This window comes from Centropristis striata, chromosome 22 (genome assembly GCF_030273125.1).
Source record: "Centropristis striata isolate RG_2023a ecotype Rhode Island chromosome 22, C.striata_1.0, whole genome shotgun sequence".
Lineage (NCBI taxonomy): Eukaryota > Metazoa > Chordata > Actinopteri > Perciformes > Serranidae > Centropristis > Centropristis striata.
Window position 1 is genome coordinate 18,394,898 of NC_081538.1, and position 27,697 is coordinate 18,422,594.

The 27,697-nt window shown below is 38.8% G+C and overlaps 2 protein-coding genes and 1 long non-coding RNA gene across 4 annotated transcripts in view; 1 reads left to right on the plus strand and 2 right to left on the minus strand.

Moving 5' to 3' along the window:
- LOC131960412 (uncharacterized) overlaps positions 1-21,999 on the minus strand; it is a 33,317-nt gene extending 11,318 nt beyond the window's left edge. Inside the window, exon 1 of one of the 2 annotated variants that reach the window (XR_009389665.1) lies at positions 21,473-21,999. This is a non-coding gene — a long non-coding RNA (uncharacterized LOC131960412). Of the gene's footprint in view, positions 1-939; positions 1,055-21,472 lie in introns of those variants that run through there. The other variant, XR_009389664.1, reaches the window with a different exon arrangement.
- Positions 8,085-24,702, plus strand: csrp2 (cysteine and glycine-rich protein 2). The gene is made up of 6 exons (XM_059325626.1): positions 8,085-8,273; positions 10,349-10,471; positions 14,132-14,300; positions 16,302-16,431; positions 21,102-21,195; positions 24,333-24,702. The coding sequence occupies exons 2-6, from the start codon at positions 10,360-10,362 to the stop codon at positions 24,407-24,409; spliced, it is 582 nt and encodes a 193-aa protein (XP_059181609.1). The 5' UTR covers positions 8,085-8,273; positions 10,349-10,359; the 3' UTR covers positions 24,410-24,702.
- The window catches only part of zdhhc17 (zinc finger DHHC-type palmitoyltransferase 17), a 38,972-nt gene continuing 35,837 nt past the window's right edge, over positions 24,563-27,697 (minus strand). The window contains exon 17 of the mRNA XM_059325625.1: positions 24,563-27,540. Coding sequence (XP_059181608.1) covers positions 27,402-27,540 — 139 coding nt within the window. The 3' untranslated portion in view covers positions 24,563-27,401. The remainder of the gene's footprint in view (positions 27,541-27,697) is intronic.

Here is a 27,697-nt window from a genome sequence, read left to right on the forward strand (position 1 = left end):
ATTGCACCTACAATATTTAAATGAAACTATTCATACTCTTTTAAACAGGTTCATACATTTAATTAATTTATTTAATGTATGCGTTTTAACCACCTATTTTAATCCAATTTTAAACAAAAAAAATCTGATTTAAATGAAACTTCAACAATAAATCATTTCTACCAATCATTCCATCTCTAATCAGAATATTTCCACAAACTTAAATTTACAATATCTAGTTAACTAAAAATTCCGTCTGTCTGTCATCTTAAATATATCATTAACCCTATAAAGCCTGAACCATTAAATAATTGCCAGAATTTTTTTTTTTTTTAAACTTGAGTGTTTATTGAACCTGCTGACAGATAATTAAAAAAAAAAAATTTGTATCATATTTGGTAAATCAGGTCTTTTTGTGCAATTTGTTGCTCACAGTTTGTTTTTCTTGAACTAACAAAAACATATAAAACCCAACATTTTTAACCTTTTAAGGCTTTACTTTCTTTTAACATTTTCCTCAAACATGCAAAATATTTTTTTCCATATAACACAACATCATACATCTGCTTATATGAAGTTTTCACGCAGCAATGACTGATCCACCAGTGGAACCTGCATATAATTTTTGCTATATCTTGTATTTTTGTGCAATTTGTTGCTCAGTTGTTGTTTTTTTTCAACACATGTCAGGTTTTTCAGGAAAAAAATATCACACTGATGATGTATAGGTCTCAAAAACTTGTGTATCAAATATGATACACTTGGCTTTATAGGGTTAAATGTAAACTGTGAGACGAACAATGCCCATATGTAATTCCACAACTTAATCCACAACTCAACTGCCTTGTGAATATGGTCAACAGTTATACCCCACAAACTCAAAAAAGACCTGCAGCATAAGGAATGAAAAAATCTCTACAGGTTTGTCACAAAAATAATCACATAAATCAAAATACACACCAGTGGCTCTGCAGTCATCTAAGCATTGAGCAGTAATTCTCTCTGGCTTGTCTGACTTTCTGAAAGGCACGAATAGAACCTCATCTGCCCAGGTGATACTAATTAGAGCCACTCTGTCTCTCTCTACCTGCATACCACCAGTTGTGATCAATCTGCTGTCACCGTCGCCCTCTGATGTTATTTAAACCAGCTATTCTCAACCTTGGGGTCCCGACCCCATTTGGGGTCGCGAGATGATTTCTGGGGGTCGCCAAATCATTTTGGAAGTCAGCTCTGTCTCCACTGTGTTAAAGTGTTCATGTGTTAATGTGTTTTAGTCTTTTTGATCATATAATGTCTTTTGTGACATGTTCAAATGTTCATTTTGTGTCTTTTTTTGGTCATTTTGTGTCTTTTTTGGTCAATTTGTGTCTTTTTTGTTTCCTGTTTTTGGTCATTTTGTGTCATTTTGTGGTCAATTTGATTCTTTTTTGAGTAATTTAGTGTCTTTTCTGACAAATCCCAAAGTAGCAAGTTATTACTTTCCAAGGAGTCTCTGGCTTGAAGCTGACTGTTACACACTCAGGAGGTCAGAATAGACCTTTAAACTTATAGCAAAGGGCTTAGATTAAAAGTAACAATAAAATATAAAAAAAACATATAAATCCACAGACAGAAAGATGTTTTAGTTGTTGTCTGCTTCATTATTTGTCCAAAATTCGTTGTATCAACTGAGTTTGTATGATCTGAACTGTGCGTGTGAGATTCTGTTCAGTGAGTGGGGGTCACGGACAATGAGTGCATGTTAAATTGAGGGTTGCGACTCAAAAAGGTTGAGAACTACTGATTTAAACCAATCTACGCAAACCAAAACCATGAAAAGGAAGAGAAAAAAAAAGACCATATTACTTCATGACTCAACTACAACTGTTGACTGTTGCTAGTTTTACTATTAGCACTTCTATGTCGCTAGTTTTTCTACAGCTACTACTACCACTACTACGCCGACATAGCTATTGCTAGCACCAGTCCTATCACCATCAGTATTACTAGTACTACTACCACCACTATCCCATTCTACTATTTCTACTACTACTACTACTTATTCACTAACTATTGGTCGTTCAACTCCAACCATTACTACACTAATTATTGCTGGTTCTACCACTACTACGCCACTGACTATTAGTTCTACTACGCCAATGCCACCAACTATTGTTATCACAAAGACTATCACAATTAGTCGGGCAATAGCTAATCTATTATTCATTTTGTGAAGCACTTAATTTGGTACATATAACGTCCCTGTAGCCACAGGTGATCTGTACCTTTAATACTTAAATTGGAAATGCTTTAAATTGAAAGATGATGTCTGTAAACATGCAAAATAAAGTGCATACATATAATAACACATATAAGTGATTAATTACTTTTAAAAAAACATCATCTGTACCACATTTGATCTAGCATCATCCATCTGACAAAAAAACACAAAAAATATAACAGTTTTTACTGATTCATGGCAAAATTACAATATAATGAGATTACCAATTACTTTGTAAAAGTCTGTAAAAGTGTGAGTGAGTATTTAATTTGGTTCTCAGGGTTATAGGATCTAGATTATGTCCATTATTGCATCTGGGTCCAATGGGAAAGGAATGTTTAACCAACTGATGATAGCCATTTTAAAGAATGGCTGCCACAGCAACCAGGGTCTGAATTTGTGATGGCTCAATATCCAGTTTTGTTCTCTATAAAATTATCAACACATCTGCCAGATTTGGTGCTTTTATCAAAAAATGAATGATTGTTATGATATATTGAACTATGCCGCTCCACTAAATCACTACTATTACTACTACTAGTACACTAGCTTATGGTAGTTATACTACAACCATTACTACGCCACTGACTATTATTGCTAGTTCTACTATTACCACAACTTCTACTACTGCTACCATTATGCCACTAACCACAGCTAGCATGACTACCACTACGGTTACCACTGACACTACTGCTATACCTACAGCTAACACTGCTATCATGCTACTGCTACAAGCCAGAGCTTGAAGCTTGCTATTAGCTCTACTGCTACTACCAGTGCTAATGGCTTCTACCACCACTACTTTTACTGATATAACTACTTACTGCTACTACATTGCCAGTATTACCCAGTAACGTATTTCATTTTATCTTTAGGCCAAAAGATATCTTACAGTAGCCTATAGTAGATGTTTAGCTAAACCTGGAACACATTTGGCTAAAGCTTTTTAACAGTGAGCATACATTCCTTTTCTACGCAAGATTCACTCAAAATTTAGCTTTCTTGCCTGCTGAGTATAAAGTTAAAGCCAGGACACTGTTAGCTTAGATCAGCATAATGTTAGCAAGGGGAGACAGCTACACATTAGTATCCATATTGCTCCTCCAGCTTACTAATAAAACATTATATATGTTATAAATCATAAGGGGCTTTCTGTCCATTAAGGGGTAAACAACAGCACATATATGAATTTCTTAAACAATAGGCAATGGGAAAATACGAAAAACATGTCATTTTGTGTACCTACTACCCTCTAAAAGTATTATAATACAATATATTTACAATGTATTATTATATTTTTAAGAGCAATCAGCTTTATTTTCCCTCTAAATGCTGGACATTTTATTTTTGACTGCAATACATTTGTTTCTGTTCATTTAGCTGTGGCTCTACTTGCTTCAAGCAGTCCCCTACTTTGTGTCTGCTGCCTGAAATTTTTTCTGAATTAAACTTTTGGGCCCTAGGTCAGTTTTGTAAAATATTGCTTTTTTTTGTTGCATTTTTGCTTTATTGGATAGTGAGTGGAAGGGGTAGCCAGACGGGAAGACATGCAGTAAAGGGACCTCAGGCCAGATTTGAATCTGGGTCCACCACATCAAGGACTCAGCCTTAGTGGTACACACTCTACCAGTGTGAGCCACCGGTACACCCTGTAAAATGTTGCTTTTAAACAAAAAAGGGATTAGGATTACATAATTAGAAATTGCTAAAATTAAGATGAAAACCTCATATGCTAAATGTTCAAATCAGGTTCAATAATATGACTTTGAAATTACCTTATGCTTCTGATAATGTTTAAATGATATATAATTGCCTCTTTTTTATGTAGCAGTAGTGAAAATGAGTCTCCCTTGATATTTATTGTGATATTGCGAGAATGATCAAGACATTTGGAGACCTACATATTTTTTTTACCGAAATTATGTCAAGATTTGCAGACATAGGCCTACTGTTATCAAATAGCTTGAAAAATGGTAAATATTGCTGCCATAAATCGGAAAATAAGTTTTCCAGGGGATGATACTCCTGAACCCCCTAAAGGTTTGGGTTGAGCTGTGAATGTCTACGACAGCCAGTTATGCCCTTGAGCTTATAGTTCCTTTTTTAATAGAGTTTTCTCCCACAAATGTCATTTCTTTCTTATCTAGAAAGTGTTACAAAACCCCTGTCTAGAAGTCCCAGGCTGTATGTTGTGGTGACTGCTATACTCGGGAAAGGCTTCAATATGAGCGAGGTTCATATTCAGCAGGGCTGGCTGCAATTAAGTGTGGCTGTGTTCAATCAGCAGAATGTAATTAACTATCACATTAGGTTAATTGGCTGATGTAGAAAGGGGCAAAAGGGTTTTCACATGAGTGATGTGGGTCTAGGATAACCTTGTTACTGAAATTTAAAAAAATAAAAAACAACCTTTGTCCAATACACGTCTTCTTAATATATCCAATGCTATTCATGACAAATATAAAAAATGTTTTTCAAAGCACAGCATTGTCAAGTAGCTGCACATTTTATGGCTGACAATAACCATCTCATATATTTTACAGCTATTGTGATCATGGTCGGATCCATAGCCACAACAATTGGCCTTGTCATCACCCATTTAGATAGAATAATCCTCTGAAGATGAACATGAAGCTGATTTATTCTTCTTCTATCAAGCGCTCTATTGTTATGGACCTTTCAAAACAAATAGCCTCACTGAAAAATAATGGAGTTTGTTGGCGACAGTGCAGTGTTTTCTCTCTGCTCCCCACTCACTGCACATGACAGTCAAACAGTAGGAGACTTGGATCAAATACACATGTTGGTATAACTGAAAACAAGATTTATGCGTACATTTAACTCTTTAATTAGGCATAACTCAAACTTTCATCCTTAAAAAGGGCAATGTTATGGTTTAAACTTTTAACTTAATTTAATTAATCATGCCAGTAGTGTTGTTCCACTGTGGTCAGACTTGTTGCCATGATACCATGCCATGAGAAAGGTCATGAAACTAAAGGTCATAGGTTTCATAACCAGCAATATTTGTGTGTTATTATGTAACCCTTTAATATTACCCGCTTTAAAATGCATTATAGCTTCTTTCTTTCACCTATAATGAACAAAAACAACAAAAAACCTTGTGAGCAGCTTCGTGTAGGAACTATTTTCTTTCTCATTTAGTTATGTCCCTTTAAATAAAAGTACTGTGAAAATACTCCATTACAAGTCCTATATTCAAAACCTCAGTTAAGTAAAGAGGCTGCTCCAGTAGGTAAGTATTAATAGCAATTCATTTCACACTATTACAAAGAGCAGGTATTGTTAGAATCAACCTTTTAAAGAATAGAAGATGTAAAACATTTGAACTACTGACAGCTAGTATCATATTTCCAATAAAGTCTTCTACAAATATTTACAGGTCAGACACTTTCTGTATAAGAAGAACAACGTGCTGGAAATCCCATATGATGCGTATCCATTAGATAGATTTTTTTCTTAACTTTAAGCAGCAAAAAAATTGCATTTCCAAATTCTATTCTGAGATGTTAAGCTTGAACCTGCATGTGTTATTTCTAGTGTTCCCTTTATTTTTTTGAGCAGCGTACTAAACTTGCAACTACAGCCGTCAGACAAATGTAGTGCCGTAAAAAAACAATACAATATTTGCCTCTGAGGTGTAGTGGAGAAGAAGTATGAAATAACATAAAATGAAAATCATCAAGTAGATGTACTTCCATTCCACCACTGGTTATAGTTTAATGTTGATACTAACTCCTTTTAAAAAAACATTCATGAGTTATTACATTGTGTGTCCAGCAGGGAGCAGAATAACTGCAGGTTTGAACAGACTGATACAGTAGTGGGGTTTCCAAGCACTTTATTATTTCTAATATTAATACATATAGATATACACTAGGCCACTACCTAAGAAAAGTAAAGCGTTAATACATCTCATAGGAGTCTAATGTTATTACCTCACTTTCTGTAATCCTGACAGCTCTTTTTTTCTGCACAAATTCATAAGTTCTTAAGTTCAATAAGCATTAAGCACAAGACATCTGCACTCACCTTATGTTACACAATCAGTGATCCTGTCCTGGACTCACCATCAGGTTGTGCAGTGACAGATCCAACCATAACAATGTGTCCTCCACTGTCCTTGAGTTTAAAGCAGAGTAATTTCGGCCGGCCCAGCCAAAACTCTAAAGTGCTGAAAGTGCTCTGAAGGCAATTCTCTTAAAAACTTTTATTACATTTGAAGTCTGTGCCATTGATCCAACATCACGGGGCTTGTCTTTTTTGGCACAGGAGGAGTAATACACCTCTATAATCTCACCACACAGTGTAGACAGAAGAACAATTTATCCCTCCTCACTTGCTCATATGGATCCTTGGGGGGGAATCACATCAAATGTGGCATGCCTGTGTTTAATGATCTGTCACATAGAACTGTTTTCTCACCCCATAATAACCATCAATTGTATGAATCAGAATCAGAAATAGGTTTTCACAAACAATGAATTTGCTGTGGCATATTGGTGCATTGGAACAAACAAAGTACTAAAAGATTAAAGCAAGTACTGTGAGTCATTAATGGCAGCATAAATAGAAAATAAGAAGAATAGGAAAAATGATTGTATAATTTAACATTATACTGTTTTATATTCATAAATGCAAGGTTCTGAAGCATGCAAGGTTCCTTCAAAAAAGAATTAGAACTTTACTTTAAAACGTTGTCTAACTCCCTCAAACAAAAAGCTGTAAAGACTCCAGATTTAACATATTTACTGAATCTGTGTGAGTATATAATTATAAATGCATATATATACTATTATCTTTATCTTTTTTACTGAATTTCTTACATTCTCTATCAATCTTGGCTAAACAAACAAACCCCTGGCGCTGCATATTTGTGTAACTGTTTTAAATGTCTGCCTTGTTCTATGTGTTTTGTATCATTTGTATAATGTAATCTTTACCAATAAAGATGGAAAGAAAAAAAAAAGTATGAAACAAAATTTATATTTATTTTATTTGAGTTTAATTTTTTCTTGTTAAAAGCCTGTAAGCTGTCCAATAGTCTATTACTTACATACCGTCACACTGTTTAAATAATCGCCTAAGTCATTTTTTTGTCAAAATTGTTTTTTTTGGCCTAAATCATCTCCTCATGCCGCCGGCCAACTATGGTAAAATCACCTACATCCTCAGTTGATCAGATCATGTGATTTTACCCCTTTAAAATAATGGCCTATGTCAAGTGTGTGACTCAAGCGAATTTATGATGCCTAAGTCAAAATAAAATGTGACTTTTAATTTTTTGAACATGCCTTTGTGACTTAAGCAAGATATGGTAACACTTTATTTTGAAGGTGTCTACATAAGAGTGACATGAGCGTGTCATAAACATGACATGGGATGTGTCATGACATTAATGACACTTTGAAGTAACATTAATGCTCATGATACTTGTCATGTCATGTTTCTGACAGGCTTGTGTGACTCTTATGTAGACACCTTCAAAATAAAGTGTTACGTCACAAAGGCACGTTCAAAAAAATGTCTAAGTAATTTATTTCTCTTAAGTTACATAATTTACACACAGTTTTATTACTATGCCAATAGCCATCCTTTGTCACATCCTTTTTGAGTGAAATGATCAATAAATGTCATATGTTACACTTTTGGTGAAGTTTTTTGTGTTTCCTGCAAAACTTGAAAAAATGAGTTAGGCGATTATTTTTACAGGGTGACGATACATTACATTTACCAGCTGTATAAACGTGCAGCAATGATTAATTCTCCTCCATTCAACATCATTCATGATTTTCTAACAGCACCTGAAGGCAGCAGTGGTGAGTTCACGCCCCCTAAAACCCCTCCTTCTACTGACACAGTAAATATGCGGGGTATGTGGCGTCGCAGCGTCAGTGTAGTAAAGTGTGTTGCAGAGGAGACTTTTCTGGATACACAGTGAACACATTCATCTGGAGACCAGCCATCTCTACATCCACACTTCACCTGCCTTTAACAAACCTACGCCAAGGTAAGTTTCTTTTTAACTTCTAAGACATTTTGCGCAAACTCAATGCTGTAGATTTTGAGCACTCAGGTACTTTTAAATAAAATTACGAAGTATTTTAAATGTGTTCGTTGAAGAACAAATGTTTCTTATTTGTTGTAGTCTATAATAAGAAAGTAACGCAGCTTTAGGTCAGTTTTTGCGTAATAATTTTAGCTGCAGGTTCTAATATTTTCACAACTTTTTGTTACTGTTGCAATGCTAATTGTCTTAGTAAAGTTAATAATTTGGACACACTGTTGTTTTAGGCATTTATAGAGATAGTGGCAACAGTTGGCTAACTTGGCTAATACAAAACGTCACATTTAAAACAAAGTCAAAATATCAGACTAGGAAGTCAAACAGTGACTATAAAAGTAACAGCTAAATGGTAAGTGGTTAGTATAAAAACATGTTAGCCTAAATAAATTAATATTTATAATGTTATAACGTTATTTATAACGTCATAGTAACAACGCATTACATTTTGTATTTGTGTTTTTCTATTTAATGTTATTATATTTAAATGTTAATATATTCTCGTGAGAGCATACAGCTAGTTATTTTTTTATCGAAACTTAGTTAAATTAATCAACAATTTAAGGCATTGACGAAATTTACCCTCTTAAATTGCACTTGGTCTAGCTGCTACTTGGTTCAGTATTGACAACTGTATTCTAAAATGTTATGTAAAAGTGCCAGGAAACAAAATGGACTTCAATTAAAAATCCAGATGCAAGTTCATTTAATGCCAGAGTTTCCACAGGGTCTAGTGAATCACCCTCAATGAAAGAGTTCAACAACAATAAAATTTCATTAGTCTTGGTTCAGTGGAACATTTAAGTGTCCAGCAATGATCTCACAGCTGTTTCACATTTTTTTTAAGTACAAAAACTGAATATTGAATTAAATGTGCCAAATTTAAAGACACTGAATATCAATTGTTGGTTTTTGGCAATCTTAAAAGTACGACTAATGAATCAAAGACTCCTTAAATTTTAGTTAATCATTACCACTGAATTCTGTGAAACTTAAGAAGATGACTGTGGTTTCTTTCAACGTACACATCGTCTGATTTGTTGGTCTGTACACTTCAACATGAGCCCTCTCATCACACCCTAGCCCTGAGGCGACTTTAAGGGTAATGTTAGTGGTCTTTTGATCTGCTGTCAAGCTCTGGCTTGTTCTAGTCTCTAATCCAGCTGGGAGGAGGACTAGGTGACTGATTAATAGTCTCTACTGCTTTGGGTATCTTTTCAGTTATTAAGAATACCAGCTCTTTTTAATTTAAGTCTCCTAAGTATGATATCTTGCTCTGCGGTGGCATGAGGAAAGTCTTAAAATGTTATAATTGTCCCTTCTGGAACCCCATTGACGCCTTCTTGACACATTTTTAAAGGGGGCTGAGTCTGTAATTACACACAGATGCACATGTGAGTGAGGGAGTGAATGGTTGCGTCATGTGGACTCTGTTTGGTAACAACAGTGTTTACTTTGCACTCACGCTTCTTCTTTACTGTTTGTGTTTGTATCCTGCATTCACAGTCCATCAGACAACGAAATCCCCAAGGCGAGGCGCCCTGAAACATTCCTCTGGGTATTAGTCTGCCCTATTGTTTAGGCTGACCTCTTTGCATTGTTTTTTTTATTTAGGGTGGCACTGAGGCCTTGAGCAGTGACTTTGTTTTAGTTGAGCAATACAGGTTCTCAATGGCAGATGTAGTCATTTCAATATGGAGCAAGCAACTGTGTGCTTAAAATGAATACTTAACCCCCAAAATCATTATTTGTATCAGTTTGCAATCTTGAATTAAACATCCAAAAACTATCCAAAAATTATTGACAAATTGAATTTAATGGGGGCCGCATTTAATAACAGAAAAACTACTTTGGTTATGGTTACACATAGTTACACCACTTGGCACATCGTCCAGGTGAAAGACTGAAGAAGGGTGCTGCGGAAAAATATTCAAGCACAATTTCATGTCCATATCTCTTTTGTGAGATACAAAAGCACAACATGCTTCAGCTTCTGATATAATTTTTTTCTCTCTTCTTAGAAACACAAACAATGCCAAACTGGGGAGGAGGCAACAAGTGTTCAGCGTGCCGTGGGACCGTTTACCACGCTGAGGAAGTGCAGTGTGACGGGAAGAGTTTCCACAAATGCTGTTTTCTCTGCAGTAAGTACAGCTGGCACCCCTAGACTCTGGACTAAGATCTGAAGGACTGTAGCAGTGTTTTTCTTTGTTGTATCCCATGTATAGTAGACACTGAATATATTTCTGATAAACAAAGTATCATATAATATCAGCCCTATGTCTATTTCAGCCTTGTAGGAGCTTTCTAACATGCAAAAGTAACGATGATGATATCATCAGCATGAGCAGAGAGGTAACACATTTGTAACATAACCCCTTTATGTTCAGGAAACCCTGTGGACTAAATTAGTCTTGAGGCTCCATTTATAATGTTTGCAGTCAGCTATTTTAGTCACCTATTTAAAAGATAACATTTGATTTTGAAAGCAAATTGGTGTTTATAACAACAGCTTCAATAGCTTGCTATGCATGTTATCACTTTAGCTTCGGCTACCTGCCTTTATATAGGAGTTATAAAGGGCAAGCTTGTGCAAGACATTGGCATTTGGGATAGCTGGCGCAATAAAGGCAATCGAGTTGCATTATGGGTAGTGTAGGATACTACATTTGTGGCATATGTCCAATGCTGCGACTGAAAGTCAGGATATCACAACCTCTCCGCTTCTATTTTCAATATTCTCTTTTTGAACTTGTTTCTTGTGAGTCCCCTTTAATATTGCCCCCCCCCCCAAGCATCGGCAATAGTTAATTCAATTGTCCGCTTCCCCAGAAATGCCTTGCAACTTAAATAATAACAAGAATGGTGGACTACATTGTCACTTTACAAATGTTGCTCCTGGCTTTGTAAGGTTATGCTAGTCTAATGTCTCATAATGTCCAACTAGCTACCTAGCACAGACTACCTGTTATCGATAACACTGCAGTTAAACAAATAATATACAATTAATTGTACACATTTTAGTTGGTCCTGTTGGTCACTATAATAATAATGCTGGTTTAAAACCAGCAAAGAGTTGGTGCTGCTGTGGAGCCAGTTTTCCTGGCCCAAAGCCGGTTCTTTGGCTGTCGAAACACGAAGAACTGCCATGATCGAAAAGGGGTATATGTACCTTTAAATTCATCATGGCGTCAAGTGTCATCGTCAAGTGTCAATTCAATCGACCTTCGCCCGAATCTTATGTCCCAAACTTGTGTATGAGAAAACTGCTTTTGATATCTCTTGTTGAAGCAGGTTATTTAAGTAGGCACTTTTCAATTTGAGAATTGCTTGCAAAGCTTCTAATTCCCAAGCTATGTCCTCAAAAATTAAACCTGGCAGCCAAACAAAGACAAAAACTGTGTGAAGCATCATGAAAAGAGAAATGTGAACTTCTTGAATTGAAAAGGTCGCTGAAAGTTAATACACTAGAGTGAACTCCTCGGTCCCAGATATCTGAGTTTTCCCATTAGGACGTAGACAAACAATTTTTTTTGCTTTGAAGAAAAGGGCTCAGCCAGCTCAGACATTCTAGTAGCTGTTGCCAAAAGTCTTAAATGTAATTATGATAGAAGACCTGCCAAGAGCAAATATTTCATCAACCTGCACATGTTATTTGTATGTATAATATAATAATGGGTATCTATTGGACAGTTTTTGCTGTTGTAACCTTGGTTCAGGCTGCAGAGAGCCGTGACAGATCCACATTAGAAACCATTACAGGAAGAAGACTGGTAAACTCAGTTTCACCTCTCCACAGCTCATCAAAGGGAGCTCATAATGACATTTGTCTCACTGGTAATCGGTTGTTGATTTCACACTGCATTACTGTCAGTTTGTTGGACGGGTGGGCTGCTTGTCCTGCTCCTGAACTGTCCTTGAAACGCCAGTGAAGATGTTCCAGCAAAGACCTCGCATAGAGACTGGGATTATACAAACGCTTTGTACAAAGCAATCTGAGCCACAAATGATGAGTTATTTTTTTTTCCAGCACTTCCCATACAAAGGCTGCTTTGTCTGATACTCCTACTGAGGGGATGATGAGCAAGGGGACATGGTGTCCTTGACTCTTCTTTGCCCTTCTCTCCAGTTTCTCAGTTTGACATTCACCACTTTTCCATGTCGGAGCATGAAAGGCAGCTGACAGAAATGTCACATAGTCACACAGAGCCTCATATTATTATTTGCAAACTTACTGGGTCTTTATGTGTTTGTGTATGCTGTATGTCAGTGGCAACGCATGAAAATAAATGATCTAACTGAACTTGAAATACTTGTGACAGAACCTAAAAGCAAAACTATGACGACAGCTATGGTTAAGGATGTATGAGGCTTTAGAAGGGATTGGACAAACCGAGATCTTCCAACAAATTCACAAAGCTTTCTCTTTGAAAGCGTTACGCGATCAGATAGACATAAGTGGAGACATTTTTCCAGCCAGTTGTGTGAAATCTTACACCAGTATCAGACGGCCACACAGTGCAGGCCAGTGTGTAAAGAATCCAGCTAATCCCAACAGCCAGTGTGCAGTCTTAAGCCACTGAAATGCTTTTGATTTTTCAAACAATGCATTCTTTACTTTGTACGAACCTGCCAAAAACTGATGTCTCGAACAGCTACTGTTGAGTTTGAATCAGAAAAAAGTCTGTGCTGGAGTCAGAATAACTTGTTACAGACTAGTTCAAACATTAAACACGAACCTCACCATTAAACATCTTGTTTCACTTACTTGAAAGATGATACCTGTTCCCTACATTTTCCTGGTTGTGCTTTCATAAAGTGCTTAAAGATACTATGTGTAATTTTCAGAAAGTGCTTGTTGTTAATGGTGGTGGTTCAGTAAACAGCATTTAGCATCCTGTTGCCTGTGCATGTATCCTGTGCATCGGCCAAATGGTGACATGACATATGTAACTGAACTTTTTACGGTTACATAATTTATTGTCTGCTGAAATCACAACTGTTATAGCTCATGCCTTAGCATCATGGATCACATTAGCTTGTGAAGTCATTTGACAAGCTGACCAACTAACATATCCATTCAGTATTTTGCTAGCGAGCAAGTAAGCTCAAGCTAGCCTGCTAGCGTTGGTTACTTCGTAACATTAGCTGATGAAGTATTTTACAAACAGCAAGCAAGCCAACTTACCAGCCAAATCTGCCTGAGTGTTGGATGAATTAGCTGACGTTATCCCCTCAAGACAGTATTTTACTACATTAGCCAGTTAGCAGTTCCTCAACAAGCAAGCTAATTTTGTTTACTAGTGGCCAAAAAGAGGCAAGACACTTGCGAGCATGTCCCAACTTTGCATTCTTTGGATTTTGGCGGCAAAAGCCTGAGTTCTTTAGAGAAATCAGCTATTACAGGCAACTGAGAAAGTTGTTGAATACCTCAGTTTTGAAGTTGTAATAAAAATATTGGCAATACAAAGTGACTAATTCATGCAAACTGCTTCACAGAGGACTTTTAAGGTTAAACTGAAAGCCCCCTTTTATTGTACCTGCCATTTAAGTCTTTTAAAGTAGCTGTATATGGAATTCAGAGCATAACGAACATATTTCTCAACATGGCAATAGATGAGTCAGCTATTACTGCTGACCGTGCTAACGCCACTGCAAACAGTCCTAAAAACAGCAACAGTGGGGACAGAGCTAAAGGTGTATCATTTTATTTTATGTGAAGATTTCAGCAACATCCTGATTACAAGAAGATACTGTATTTCTTTGTCCCATGCCACTTATGTAACTCCTCTGTGTGTCCTCAGTGGTCTGCAAGAAGGGCTTAGACAGCACCACACTGGCTATCCATGGCCATGAGATCTACTGCAAGTCATGCTACGGGAAGAAGTACGGCCCTAAAGGCTACGGCTACGGTCAGGGGGCGGGGACGCTCAACATGGACCGAGGAGAACGGCTGGGAATCAAACACGAAGAGTAAGCTTGGCTGATGAGTATGATTATCATGTGTTGTGTTGAGCGTCTGTTTTCCTGTTTGCCACTTTCTGTGCTTCCTCAGAGCTTGTTGACATCTTAAGCTCAGCAATGTTTCCATCCAATATAAATTGGGATTATAAAAACATCTTGAGATCAAATTTAGATACAATTTAACAGTGAAAGCCTTTCAGTGCTGCCAGTAACTAAGACTTATTTTGTTATCTAACTCTGTTTTGCAATTTTATAGATTCATTACGCACAAATTACATTTTAAAATATATGAATAAAGGATCATTCATCACACTTAATTGCACAAGTGGTTGCCGTGAGGTTAGCGGGGTCAGTGAGTGCAGTGGTGCACTGTGTGTGTAATGATGTTTATCAGTTGTGGCTGCTGACTCTGACGGTGCTATTGTCCCCAAACAGCATGCATTCATTGTCCTGTACTTGAAATAGTTCATAAATACATAAACTGGTCAAAATGCCTGAAAAGAACATTGGGTTGTATTTTGACCCTTATTGCTCTCCACTAGTATAGCTGCTTTATACGTTTACCAGAGATCATCATGAGCATGAGTCAGTGGGAATTACTGGATGAGTGGGTAAATAGCAGGAAGAGCTACTGCTGGGTGGCCTGGTGATTAGAAAGACTTCAGTAACTAAAAGCTAAGAGATTTTGGTTCTTCAACAAGACTTAAAAAGGGATAGTTTGGGTGTTTTGAAGTGGGGTTGTATGAGGTAGTTATCCGTAGTCACTGTTTGAAACACTTCCCTGCACCCTTTTCTGTTTCTTACTGCCTGAACCACACATTTTTTTTCAAAAGGGAAAGGAGCCTTGACGGGAATATTGGCATACGGTCTGCCTCTTTATCAAATCCAGCTTAGCAGCAGCAGTTCCCAGCTGGTTTGATGATCTCGTGTATATCCAAGAAGAGAAAAGTCAAAGCTGACATCTGAAATTCAGAGTAATGATCCAAGAGGTTAATACATCATCTAATAGGTCGGGTTCATCCAGCCTGCAGTAGGGGCCCTGGGACGGGTCTACCATCTTGGCACTTTTTCTGCAAAATGACATGTACTTTTGAGACCTGATGAGTGGTTTGCAGTGCAAATGTATATCCTTATATGCACATGACGTGAAAGCAACAAAAACAAACAGGACCCACACACAGCGAATGTTTCCTCCTGCCTCAGACATCAGGTGATGACTGTTATGAAAGAGTTTATTATGTAACCAGCAGGAGCCCAGTTTCCCTCCTCTCTGTCCTTTGCCACAAAGGGCTTCATTCAGGGGCCACTGGGGCTGGCAGTCACCCTTCGATAAGCACCGCTCCAGGGCCCCAGTGTGACCCGCTCACTTTCCCAGCACTGGCTGAGGACAGAGAGAGCGACAGTAGAGGGGTGTGTTGGGTTTATTTCTGGTCTTTTAGAAATATTAGTGTAATCATTAATAAAGTTATCTCAACATATGAATTGATGTAAGCATGAATGTTTAACTGATACATAACTAAGGAAGTTACTAACGTATTTATTACTGCAGATGTCAGTGTTTAGGTTCATACCAGGTTCACCTTTAGTAAATGAGTGAATGTTTTCACAAGAAAAGAGGAGGCTCCGGCACAGAAAGAGTTTCAGACTCATTCCAAAATCACATCTTCAGCACTTAGTCTTTTTACAGGTTGAACTGTCAAATAAGACATTAGTTACTTTTTAAAGTTAGCCTTTAGATGACAAAATAATGATACATTTAGAGACTAGATTATACTTGTGTTTCTAGATCAGGCATGTCCAAACTTTTCCATAAAGGGCCATGCTGCTGCAGGTTTTTGTTCCAACCAATCAAGAACACACCTGATTCGACTGTTGGAGCTGTTGGAACTGTTGGAACCCTGAGATCAGTTGATTAAATGCCTGTTGGACATGCCTGTTTACACGATGATGTTTGGATTCATGTTTTTCGGACACAACTTTTCATGTGTTTTCATGTGTTTCTCCCCCCAGGACACAGACTCACAGACCGACCACCAACCCCAACCCGTCCAAATTTGCCCAAAAGTTTGGAGGTGCAGAGAAATGTGCCCGGTGTGGAGACTCCGTCTATGCAGCTGAGAAGATAATGGGTGCAGGCAAGGTGAGAGTTTTATTCAAAGCATCTTCCACTCTGTTTACACAACAGACAGATCTGTCTGACCACTCCTCAGCCAAACTGGTCCAAACTGAAATACTTTTTAGCTTTTAGCAATCTTGTACAAACATTCATGGTCTCAAGAAGATGAATGCTATTGATTTTATAGATCCAGGGACTAACTATCTTATTCAGTAAACTATGTCAATATCTACTATGATTTAGTGCAACAACATTGTATTCAAACATTCCTGGTTCCCAGAGGATGTATCCTAGTGACTTTCTCAGAGGGTGACATTTCTAGTTTTCAGTGAAATATCACAACTATTGGATGAATTGCTATATTTGGTACATACATTCATGTCAGGTGAACCCCTGACCTCTCATCTAAAACAATGAAACACTGCCTTTTGACATATATTCAATTAAAAACTGTTTAAAGACAATATTTAATGTTTTTACTTCACAACTTAATTTGTGCTTTTTCTAAATTTCTAAAATGTATGCAAGCAACTCAAAAGAAATTTGAGTGAGGCAACAAATGACAGTGATAATAATGAAAGTATAACAATATTCCACAGGTAAACAGGTTAACTGGAAACAGGTGATAGTATCACGACTGGTAGGAATGGGGCATCCTCAAACAGCTCAGTTGTTCACAAGCAAGGACCGAGCAAGGTTTGTGAAAACTGGTGGGCAAATAATCCAACAGTTTAAGAACAATGTTAAACATATCATTAAAAATAGTGGTTCCTGGAGAAATCTCTATGGTTAAGGGTTAGGTTGAAAACCTTTGACCCCTCAGGCAGCACGATTTTTAAAACTGACATGGCTTTATAAAGAACATTACTAGATGGGCTCGCGAACACTCAAAAACGGTTGTCAGTGAACACAGTTTGTTGCTGCATCTACAAATGCAAGTTGAGACTCTTTGCAGACCATGCAAAGAGAAGGCCATATATCAACAACATCCAGAAACACTGCCAACTTCTCTGGGCTCAAGCTCAACTGAGATGGGCTGATGCAAAGTGGAAAATTGTGCCGTCATCTGACGAGTCAGATTGTTTTTGGAAATCGTTGTTGTTGTCGTGTCCTCCAGACTAAAGAGGAAAAGGACATTCATGGACGTGGTGCCAAGTTCTAAGTATCTAGGTGTATACCTGGATAATAAGTTGGACTGGTCCTTAAACACAGACGCTCTCTACAAAAAGGGGCAGAGCCTCTTTTTCTTCTTGAAGCTCAGATCTCTGGACATGTGTAGTAAGATGCTGCAGATGTTTTATCAGTCTGTGGTGGTAGTGTGTTGTTTTATGCTGCAGTCTGCTGGGGAGGCAGCATCAGACACAGAGATGCAAGGCGGTTGGACAGACTGGTCTAAAGAGCTGGTTCTGTGGTTGGGGCCAGGTTGGACACACTGGAGGAGGTGGTGGAGAGATGCACTGTCAACATGTTCCAGGCCATCCTGAAATACCCGGATCATCTGCTACACAAAACCTTTATGGACCAAAAAAACAGTAGTGGACGGCTCCTCTCTCTGTTGCAGGACGGAGAGATTTAAAAGATCCTTTGTTCCTACAGCCATCAGGCTGTCTCATTCTTCAAGAGGTTCTACCAGACTAACTGAATTTCCCCTTGGGGATGAATAAAGTAATTTTGATTGATTTAATTGATTTAATAGTCCATAAGCCAGCATCTTTGATGGGTCCCATGGCATCATGGGTGTCACATCTATGAAGGCACCATTGATGCTGAAAGGTACTTACGGGTTTTTGGAGCAACATGAACATACCTGCTTATAGAAAGACAAGCAAGACACATTCTGCTACAACAGCATGGCTCTAAAGAAGAAGAGTGCAGGTACTAGACCTGTCTTCTTTTGAGAATTACCGGCTTGTTATGAAGCACAAAATACGACAAAAGACTGTTGAGCAAATTAAGTCGCATATAATCAGGCAAGAATGGGGAAAAACTTCAACAATTAGTGTCCTCAGATGGTTAAAGTGTTGGTAAAAGAAGAGGTGAGGTAACAGTGGTAAACATGGCCCTGTCCCAACTGTTTTGGAAAATGTTGCAGGCACCAAATTCAGAATGAGTGTATATTTACAATGAACAATAAAATATATTAGTTTGAACAGTTTTCAAATGAATATATATGTCTATACGGATTAGGAAATGATCTCCCTTTGCTTAATTTAGGTATTTATTTAGTTACTTTTTTTGTAACAGATGTTATTAAAGATCAGCCAAGATCAGGGGCAGTTTTGCGGTTTGACAATGACTAAACAATACATCTTTTATTTAAATTTTTGAAGAATACTTTTCAATACAGTTCAATAATTTCAGCGTTATACTATTTTGGCTGATTGCTCATCTCTACATCTGGGATATAACGGGCAGATGTGTCTACAGGATAAAAAAAAACAAACACACTTTGGATACATTCTGCACTGTCAGGCTTCTAACTGAAGCATCTGCCAAGATATTAGCCAAGTCAACTATCAGGCTTTCACTAGTGGAGCCAAGATGCAAAAATTATGATCTTGGTGAAGCGGAGGATTCATTTATTGTCATGACAACACTGAGGGGAGTGGGCTCTTAAAGCTCAGACATGCAGGGTGTGGTCCTGCAGCTCTTCTGCTGTTTGCTGTTCACACCTTTCTAATGTGGAGTGTGCATTTGTCCTCTCAGAACCACCATCATATACAGTTTTAGCATTAACAACCCCTAAAGAAATCAAAGCTCTAACTCCACAGGACCACAGTCTACATCACAAACCACAAAGGGAAAACTTGTTTGACTGGATTAAAAGCATGTGTTTTGTTTTTTTACAGTGCCATACCACATGCAGGAGGTTTGGTGTGGTCTCTGCTAATGAGAGAACACAAATCTAGTTTTTCTGATTGAAGCCATTCCATAAAGTTTGGATGGGAGCTTCCTAACAGCTGGCGTTAATCGTGTGAGGCTGTCTGGACACTGGGGCTCTGGCAGATGTTGTTGACAAAGATTTACAGTAGATGAAGTCATGAGGCTCACACTCTTGAGATGTTTAGTTGTGATGAAAACCTGTCCACAGAGGAGCAAAGATTTCTCTTCTGCTTCCTCTTAAAATGGGCGTGACTCGTTTCCTGTCGCTGATCGCACACTGATTCACACATGAGCCGTTTTATAGCAGGTGATGTCATCGGGCAGAGAGCTGTTAATGTGTTTCCTAATGGGAGGAAATCTATGAAGCCCCCTCATTGGCTTAACGATAACCTGTAATCTTCTGTGTAATGAAGGCCCCAGTGTGGGAGCTGCTTTGACTGGATCTGATAAAGGAAATGATGACATATGCTCCAAGAAACGTCTGCTGTAAATAAACACTAAATTTAAATTGGATTTATTATAAAAGCATGAAGATGGACTTGAACGGCTGCCACTCAAGGATGGATTATGGGACAACGGGCCCCAGGGCACAGACTTGTAAACACAATCTTTAGCGCTGACCTCAGAGCTGACCCTGGGCTAATTATGGGTTTCAGACAGGTGTGTCCGCACCACAAGAACTACAAACAATCTTAGTTCTTAGAATGAACTTTTGAGGGGCTCTTTCCTATTTGTAGGTAATCTCCCAGCATAATTGGAACCGTGGGTGACGTAAATGTACACTGATTGGTCCAGAGACGTAAGTGTATGTTGACTGGGGAAGCAGAGCCAATGCAGCACTGGCATCCTGCATTTTCAAAAACCTGTTAACGTTGTAAAGAGCAGAAACACAAAAATGGACCATCAGTGGAGTCCAGGCTTTATCAAGAATATATGTGTTGGGGAAATACAACAGGATTTTGACTTTGTCAACCACCGGCAGGTTTGCTTCACTTCAACATGCAAACAGGAAAAAGCCTTTGAAGGCAGTTCTTCTCAGAGTCCCCAGAACGGTTTGGTTCGTAACACCTATTGTTAACCCAGGGTTAACCTCAGCCCAGGGCTATATGGGTCAAATATCCATTTCAACACACTAACATTCTTACATTATTTGCTTTAGCCTTGTTTCCCACTGGCAACTTTTAGCCCCACATTTAGCTGGTTTTCAGGGGACAACCCCCTGAAGTCGAGGCCTGCTCTGGGAATGTACCAGTGTTAAAGCTCTCCTAGCCTGGGGCTAAGAGCAGTTTGAAAGCCAGTTTGTGGCTCTTATGAATCTTTTTATGGTCAATTCATGTCCATTTATAGACATTTTTAAATCTATTTGTGGTTGTTTTGTGTCTCTGATTATTTTGTGTGTCTTTGTGGTTGTTTCGAGTCTCTTTTGTTTTTTTTTGCATTTATTTGTGGTTGTTTTGCATCTCTGTAGTTATTTTGCATCTCTTTGTGGTTGTTTCAAGTCTCTTTGGGGTTGTTTTGCATCTATTTGTGGTCATTTTGCATTCCTTTGTAGTTGTTTTGCGTCTCTGTAATGTTTTGCACTTCTGTGGTTACTTTGCATCTCTTTGTGGTTGTTTTGCATCTCTTTGTGGTTGTTTTTGTCTATTTGTAACTCCTCTTTCCTTCTACTTTGTAGATGATGAATGATTGTTTTGTCTCCTTGTAGTAGTTTGACTTCTCCAAAAACCTGTGCCCCATCAACCCATCTAATAACCACCCATGCTGCCACTGTATGTCTACAATTAAAATGATCTCTCTCTCTCTCCTCATAGCCGTGGCATAAGAACTGCTTCCGCTGTGCAAAATGCGGCAAGAGCCTGGAGTCGACCACTCAGACTGAAAAAGACGGAGAAATCTACTGCAAAGGTGAGATAAAACATCTGAGATTCAACCAAATACATTGTGTAGTAGCGTGCTCTTGTTAGCATCGTAAGGGAATGAGAGCTATAACAAGACTTGAACATTTGCTCATGAAAATATATATTATACACATTTAGTAAATACCTAAAAAGGTTCAACAGCTTTCTGCAGAGAGAAAGATATTGTAAGAGTCACTACTGTCAGCTGATGTTATCATATCAGCAACAGCAGAGCTGGACAGACCGGCTCTTACGCAACAACACACACACACTCCTGTACTCACCTTCCTCCCAGATGACTCTTTTGGTGTGTTGCTTTGGCTCCATCACACTGGTCTTGTGAAGCTAACAGAGCTGCTTACTGTCCACTATACTTTAGTGGGCAGAAACAGCTGCAGCATGACCTCCGCAGTGATTTCTCCCTCCTCATCAGCACAATGAGAGGGGACGGTTGGGTTAAACAGAAGACACAGACGTCAGCAGAGGGATGTTTGCTCAATGTCATCATGAAACCTTGTACTGATGAGGAGGAATGTTGCATCTCAGCTCCAAACCACTCTCTGAGACATCCTGCCTGTCTGAGCAGCAGCTGGATGTTGTTACTCTAATCAGATACACACATGGGTAGCAGACCTTTGCAAAGAAACACAAAGATAAAGATATTTCCAAACACTTTTTGTTTAAACCAGTCCATGAGTGGTTTTCAGAATATTTGGAAAGTCAGAAATTCTGCACCTCATTGTTTGACCAGAACCTGAGTAGTAAATGTCACATGTTGATGTGAGATAAACAGCTCTGAGTGTGAGACTGAGAAACTGCACTGTGAACACACACACACACACACACACACACACACACACACACACACACACAGGTGTTTTCTATTCTGGCTGATTAGACTTCTACTCACGTAAAAGCTGGTCAAACCTGCAGCAGGACAATGAGTAAAACTTTAAACTGTTCTTCTAATCTGGGAATCTTTTTATCCACTGATGTGTGATTTAGTGTGTAAAACACCAACTGTGGCTCATCTCCAATACACTGGAAGTCAGTGGTCATTGGTTTGTGGTGCTCAAAGAACCAAAAACGTGAAAATTCAAGTTAAATCTCAATAGTAACATGTTTTCCTAATAGAGTGTGGTCTAATAATGGGAGACATGTGTAGCTCAGTGATAGTTCTGCTACATGATATGGAAGTAAGCAGGCTGAAATTAAATATTTTCTGTTTGGGATTTAGATAAAGACCTTCGAAAAACCCGAAACATAAGCTGTATCCCAATGTCAAGGATCCTTCCTTGGTAGGATCCTTCCTTTAGAGTCAGGTCCTGCAGAGACGAGGCCAGAGTCCTTCCCATCACTGTAATAACGCACAAATGGAACAGCCTTCCGAGATTGGACGTCCTGCTTAAATTCAGCGCTGCAATTTAAAAACCAGTTCACGACATGGATGTGTCTTTGGCATCAGCACAAAGTGAATTCAACCTGAATATTTCACTGATCCTGGCTTAATCTGTCCGCTTCTCAGTTTCATAAAAGCAGCGGTGCATAACTCACCATGGAAATGTGTTCTGTGATTTTTTTTTAAATTTCATTTTACAGTACAGTACAATAACAGTTATTTATAAATAACAATAAAAGATCATAGCTGTCGGTCCCTGTTAACACAATAAACATGTATATATTTTTGCATGGCATAGCTACATACACTTTGCATATAGTAAATCATCTGACGCATATATATGAATTAACAATAACTTTAGCGACTGAGACGCATCAATAACTTAACCTGCAATCTATCAAGATGATGTTTATTATCTTTTAGCTAAATATTCATTTGTTTATGGATATGGTTTGCTTGACTTTGAACACAACTTTTGTAAGTGATGTGATAACAAATATTCAGTGTAAACTGAAAATACTTAAATATTCAAATTCATATTGCGCCGCCGGCGTCGCTATTTCTTCGCCCACCATTTTAAATCTCCCTCTAGACCGGTGTGCCCAATGCTTTATGGGTACTCGGGGCACGGATGATACACACATGCATCCTTGGAATTTGGGCAAAAGAAGGACTCTGTCCTCTGGAGGATCCTGGACGTTGGGACAGTCCTTCAAATTCAGCCGTTTGGGTATCCTTCCTTGACATTGAGATACAGTCATAGACTTCGTTGATATATTTATTTTTTTACGAGGTAATGTTTGGGTTGTATGTGTTTGTCAGCAGGATTCAGAAATAGTACTGTCCCGATGTCCTGGTCTGAGGTCTGAGCACCCGTTTAGTTTAATGATGAAAAGAAAAACATTGGTTTGTCAAAAGAAACTGTGTTTGTGTTGATAACATGAACCAAAACTGCTTATATTGAGCTAAATGCTTAATTTATGTTGTGCTTCTGTAATTTATCAAAGTATGTGCCCAGCTGAGATCTGGTAATTTAACAGTCTGTGTTTAAACAGGACAGTTATCAAGCATTGTTCAGTGTCATCTTAATTATATAGAAAGTTAGTCAAAACAGCCCAGCAGATATATGGGTTGACTGATATTATTGGCTGATATTTGCCTATCAAAGGCATATCGGTATCGGTGTATGTGATGTGGATGATATGGTTATCGATGAATTTCCCCTCTAAAATCAGTATCTGTCTCAATAATCCCATATCATTCAGGCTCTGGTTCTGACTTTTATCACCCTTTTTGTAAGAACCTCACAATACTTTTCTTGGTATTTTCTTTCCACATGGATTTTATAGAATAACCGCAAAATTTGCTGTTCACACACAAACATCCTCATTATCCAGATACTTGAGGAAATCATTGGAGAAGAGAACAAAGGATTCCTTTTAAGCTTCTCCCAGAAGCTGTTTGACATATTTGCGATGTTTGATATACAAAGTGGTTTGTTGTAATCCAATGGAAGGATCACACATTTGACATGACACGGACATGAAATCTAACCAACGTTAGTCACACACTGCTGAGGTTTCTCCCCTCTTTGTGAAAACTCCACTCAGCAACATGAACTCCTTTTCTTACTCATCAGGTTTGTCTGGTAGCATCACCATACAAAATGTGTATTTGTCAGTGGTGTAAGGATGCAGTTTGGTAGCAGCAGCTTGTTGATGTTTGTCCTCTCTTTCTCTCTGCAGCGTGTTACGCCAAGAACTTCGGGCCCAAAGGTTTCGGCTACGGCCAGGGAGCCGGTGCTCTGGTTCACGCTCAGTGAAGACTCACACAGACAGACAGACAGACAGACAGACAATCTCCCCTTTTATACATTCCTGAACATGAACATAAAGCAGCCCTTCTCTTGTTTTCTCCCTGCTCCTCTTTGAAGTAGGTTCTCATGGTATAATAAATAAAAACATTAACAAACCGCTTGTTCACATTTGACTGTATTTTATTATTAAAGCCATTAAAACTGAACCATGCCCATTATGTTTACATCTGAAGCGGAGTTACAGTGATGTCTGAAGGTGGGCAGAGAGGCACTGGAGATGATTATGTGCTTTATCTTTTTTTTCATTTTTATTTTATTATCCCACATGGTGAGGTGAGGGGGGGGATGGGGGGCAGAACAGAGACTTTTCAGGCTGCTGGAAGAACTAGTGAGGACTGAAACAGCTTTGACTTCAAGTCCTGAATGAGCTGAACTCTGCCCTAGAAAAACAAAAAGCCCGCGTTTACCTCCTGTCACTTAAAAGGCATTTATTTTTTAGAACAAAAAGTGGTTAGTTATTGATATGAAATCAACCTTTGACCTTTAAAGCACACAAAAACCAGCTGCGGTGTTGTCTTTGCAGGGCAGAAAAATGACATCAGCAGTTGCAAGATAGTGGTGGTGGGCTGTGTGTGAAACATGGAATGATGACATAACCGTCCCCTTCTGATGATGCAAACATGAGGCCCAAAAACTTCCGGAGGCTTTAATGTTAATATAACCTCCCTCTATCCTTAAAACTATTGCATGAACACATTTCAGCTTTTAGAAAACAAAAACAAAAAATTTGGCGTCTGCCTTAGTTCTCTAGTGTCTTTGCTTTACAATTTGTACATCCAGTGGTATAACAAACCCAGCGATATAGGACATAAAAATAAAAAAAACAAAAAAAAAACCTTTAGGATGACTACAGAGTCCACAAGCATGGAACATTCAAATATATTACACACTTGCACAGGAGGGCCCGACTGGAAAATCTGGCGACCTGAAAGAAAAAACGTCCACTAAACACACTGGATTTGAGAGAAAGAAACTAATAAAAAAAAGAACAGACAAATGAACGTAATGCAGAAAAGTACTTGCAAATACTTAACATTCACTATATACAGACACGTGGCTTGCCGGGCTGTCACCATGACGATGACTATGGGGGTTGGGTAGACAGGAGGGGACGGCGAGAGCCCAGCTGTCCCAAGCATCGTACATGCAGTGGAGTTTCTCGGCGGGGGGGGGGGGGTTCAAAGGTATTTGGGGGTTTAAAATGCCTATAGACAGCAGTGTCGGACATCACTAGAAGCTACAGTCATACACTTGGAGTATAGTCACTTGATTTTCTTCTTTCCGTTTGGTTGGAAGAAATCCCCCAAACTCAAAAAAAAATTAAAAAAAATAAAAATAAAAGAAAGAACAAAAAAATTCCAGGAGCACCTTCGACTAACACTGACTGACGGAAAAGAAAAATAGTTACAGAAAGATATTGTTTATGTACAGGTGCACATTCTTTACACTTCAGTCCATCCTGCTGCTGCTTACTGCTGACTGCGGGGGTCCAGACAGGAAGTGATGGGAGTCGGCCATATCTGATGGGCCCCTCCTCCTCCTCTCTGTAAACAATGGAAGCGTCGGTGTGAAGCGGCGCTGCTGGGCCCGTGTGTTCAGTAACAGCCAAAAACAAACTAAAAAACTAAAAAAAACAAGATCAGTGCAATGTTGTAGGCAGACAAAAGACAAACAAATAAGACTTTACAGCTTTTTGAGAAACACACATGGAATGAACCTTTCTTGTAAACGCTTCCGTCGCGTTCTTCTTCTTAAACTCTGCTGTTAATAAATACACTCGCTGTACCTGTCTATATAGTTTCATGGTAAAGTTCCCGGGCTTCCGTGTCAAACAGCTACAGGTACTTGATCATTTAGTCATTTTTTTTCCTCATAAAAACCAGCTAAAATGATGTGAAATGTAAAAATGATGGCGCTAGAACATAGTTACTTTATCTATAAATAGTTTTAAAATAAATATACCTGTATCACATTGTCTGTAGGATAGTTTCTGTCACGTTTATGGTGGTTCGCCGCTGAAGGAGTCCCGATTCTTACGACTGTTTTCAGGTTTAATGTGAAAAAAACTGCATGGATATCTCCTTAAAATTTTTATCTATCGAGTGAGAAAGTTGAACTTCTCCAGCGGCTCCACCTCTTAACCTTCCTCTGATAAGTTCCACTATGTTGGCAAATCCTCATCAGCTTTACTCAAAACTTATCATGGTGCAAAATCAAGACTTTAAAAAGACATTCCCTTATCTCTTATCATACTCAGAAACAAAATTGGTTTTAAAAAAAAACAAAAACAAAACTTTCCTTCAGCTTCCCTGGCCACCACAGTTAGTTATCACAGGAACAGCAGAGTTCCTGAACCAATCAAAAACAATAAAAATACATACAGGGCACATCAACAGGGACACCATAAATAAGGATATAAAGTGGGAAAGGGTAAAGAGCGATACTGCCACTTTATGGCGCTGCTGTTTCTGCAGCGTCTCCGGTTACAAACAGAAGAGCTTTTATTTTGTAATTCCTCGTGTCCGTCGGCCTCTCTCCTCTCCGTTCGTGCCTGGCAGCAACGCACCGTCCAAAGAGCTCAGGAGAAGAGACGAGGTGGAGGGGTGGGGTAGCAGTGGAGGTACAGTAATGAAGTCTCATGTTGTACAATAGTAGTAGTAGTAATAGTAGTAAAGGTGGTGGTGAGGGAGAGGGAGAGGGGGAGGGAGGGGTGTAGGTGTGGTGTTGCCCCGTAACAGCATGCTAGTCCTGGCTGATTTTTTTTTCCAAGTCTTTTGATCGGTGAGGGAGAGATGGTCCAAAAAAGCAAGCGCTCCCGAGAACAGCATCGCTCCGATATGAACGCTGGAGAGGGGGGCGGGGAGGGGAATCCTTCCAAACTTCCTTACTACCCAACGATGCTCCCCTCCCCCCTTTTCTTCCTTTTCCTCTTCCTCCTCTACACCAGCTGGTAGCCCGAGCCAGACGTCTGGTCGTATTCTATTGTGTACTGCGTGGTCCAGTCCACCGCCACGGGCCGGATCAGACCGCAGCAGCGGATCTCGAAGAAATCTATGAGGTTTCTGATGCAGCCGTGGCTGCAGAGGGACACAGACAGAGGAACATGAATGAGTGGCATCAATGTGACAAGAACGAGCCATTGCAGAAACTTGCTGGAAGGGTAATGAGTGATGGCCAAATAGAGCTTCATGAACTTTTTATATTAGATATTGTTCTCTGTGTTGGAAGCACATT

Coding starts and splice junctions, on each gene's coding strand:
- csrp2 (XM_059325626.1), top strand. CDS start 10,360: ATGCCAAACTGGGGAGGAGGCAACAAGTGTTCAGCGTGCCGTGGGACC. Junction 14,301..16,301: donor CTGGGAATCAAACACGAAGA/GTAAGCTTGGCT, acceptor TTCTCCCCCCAG/GACACAGACTCACAGACCGA. Junction 21,196..24,332: donor CGGAGAAATCTACTGCAAAG/GTGAGATAAAAC, acceptor TTCTCTCTGCAG/CGTGTTACGCCAAGAACTTC.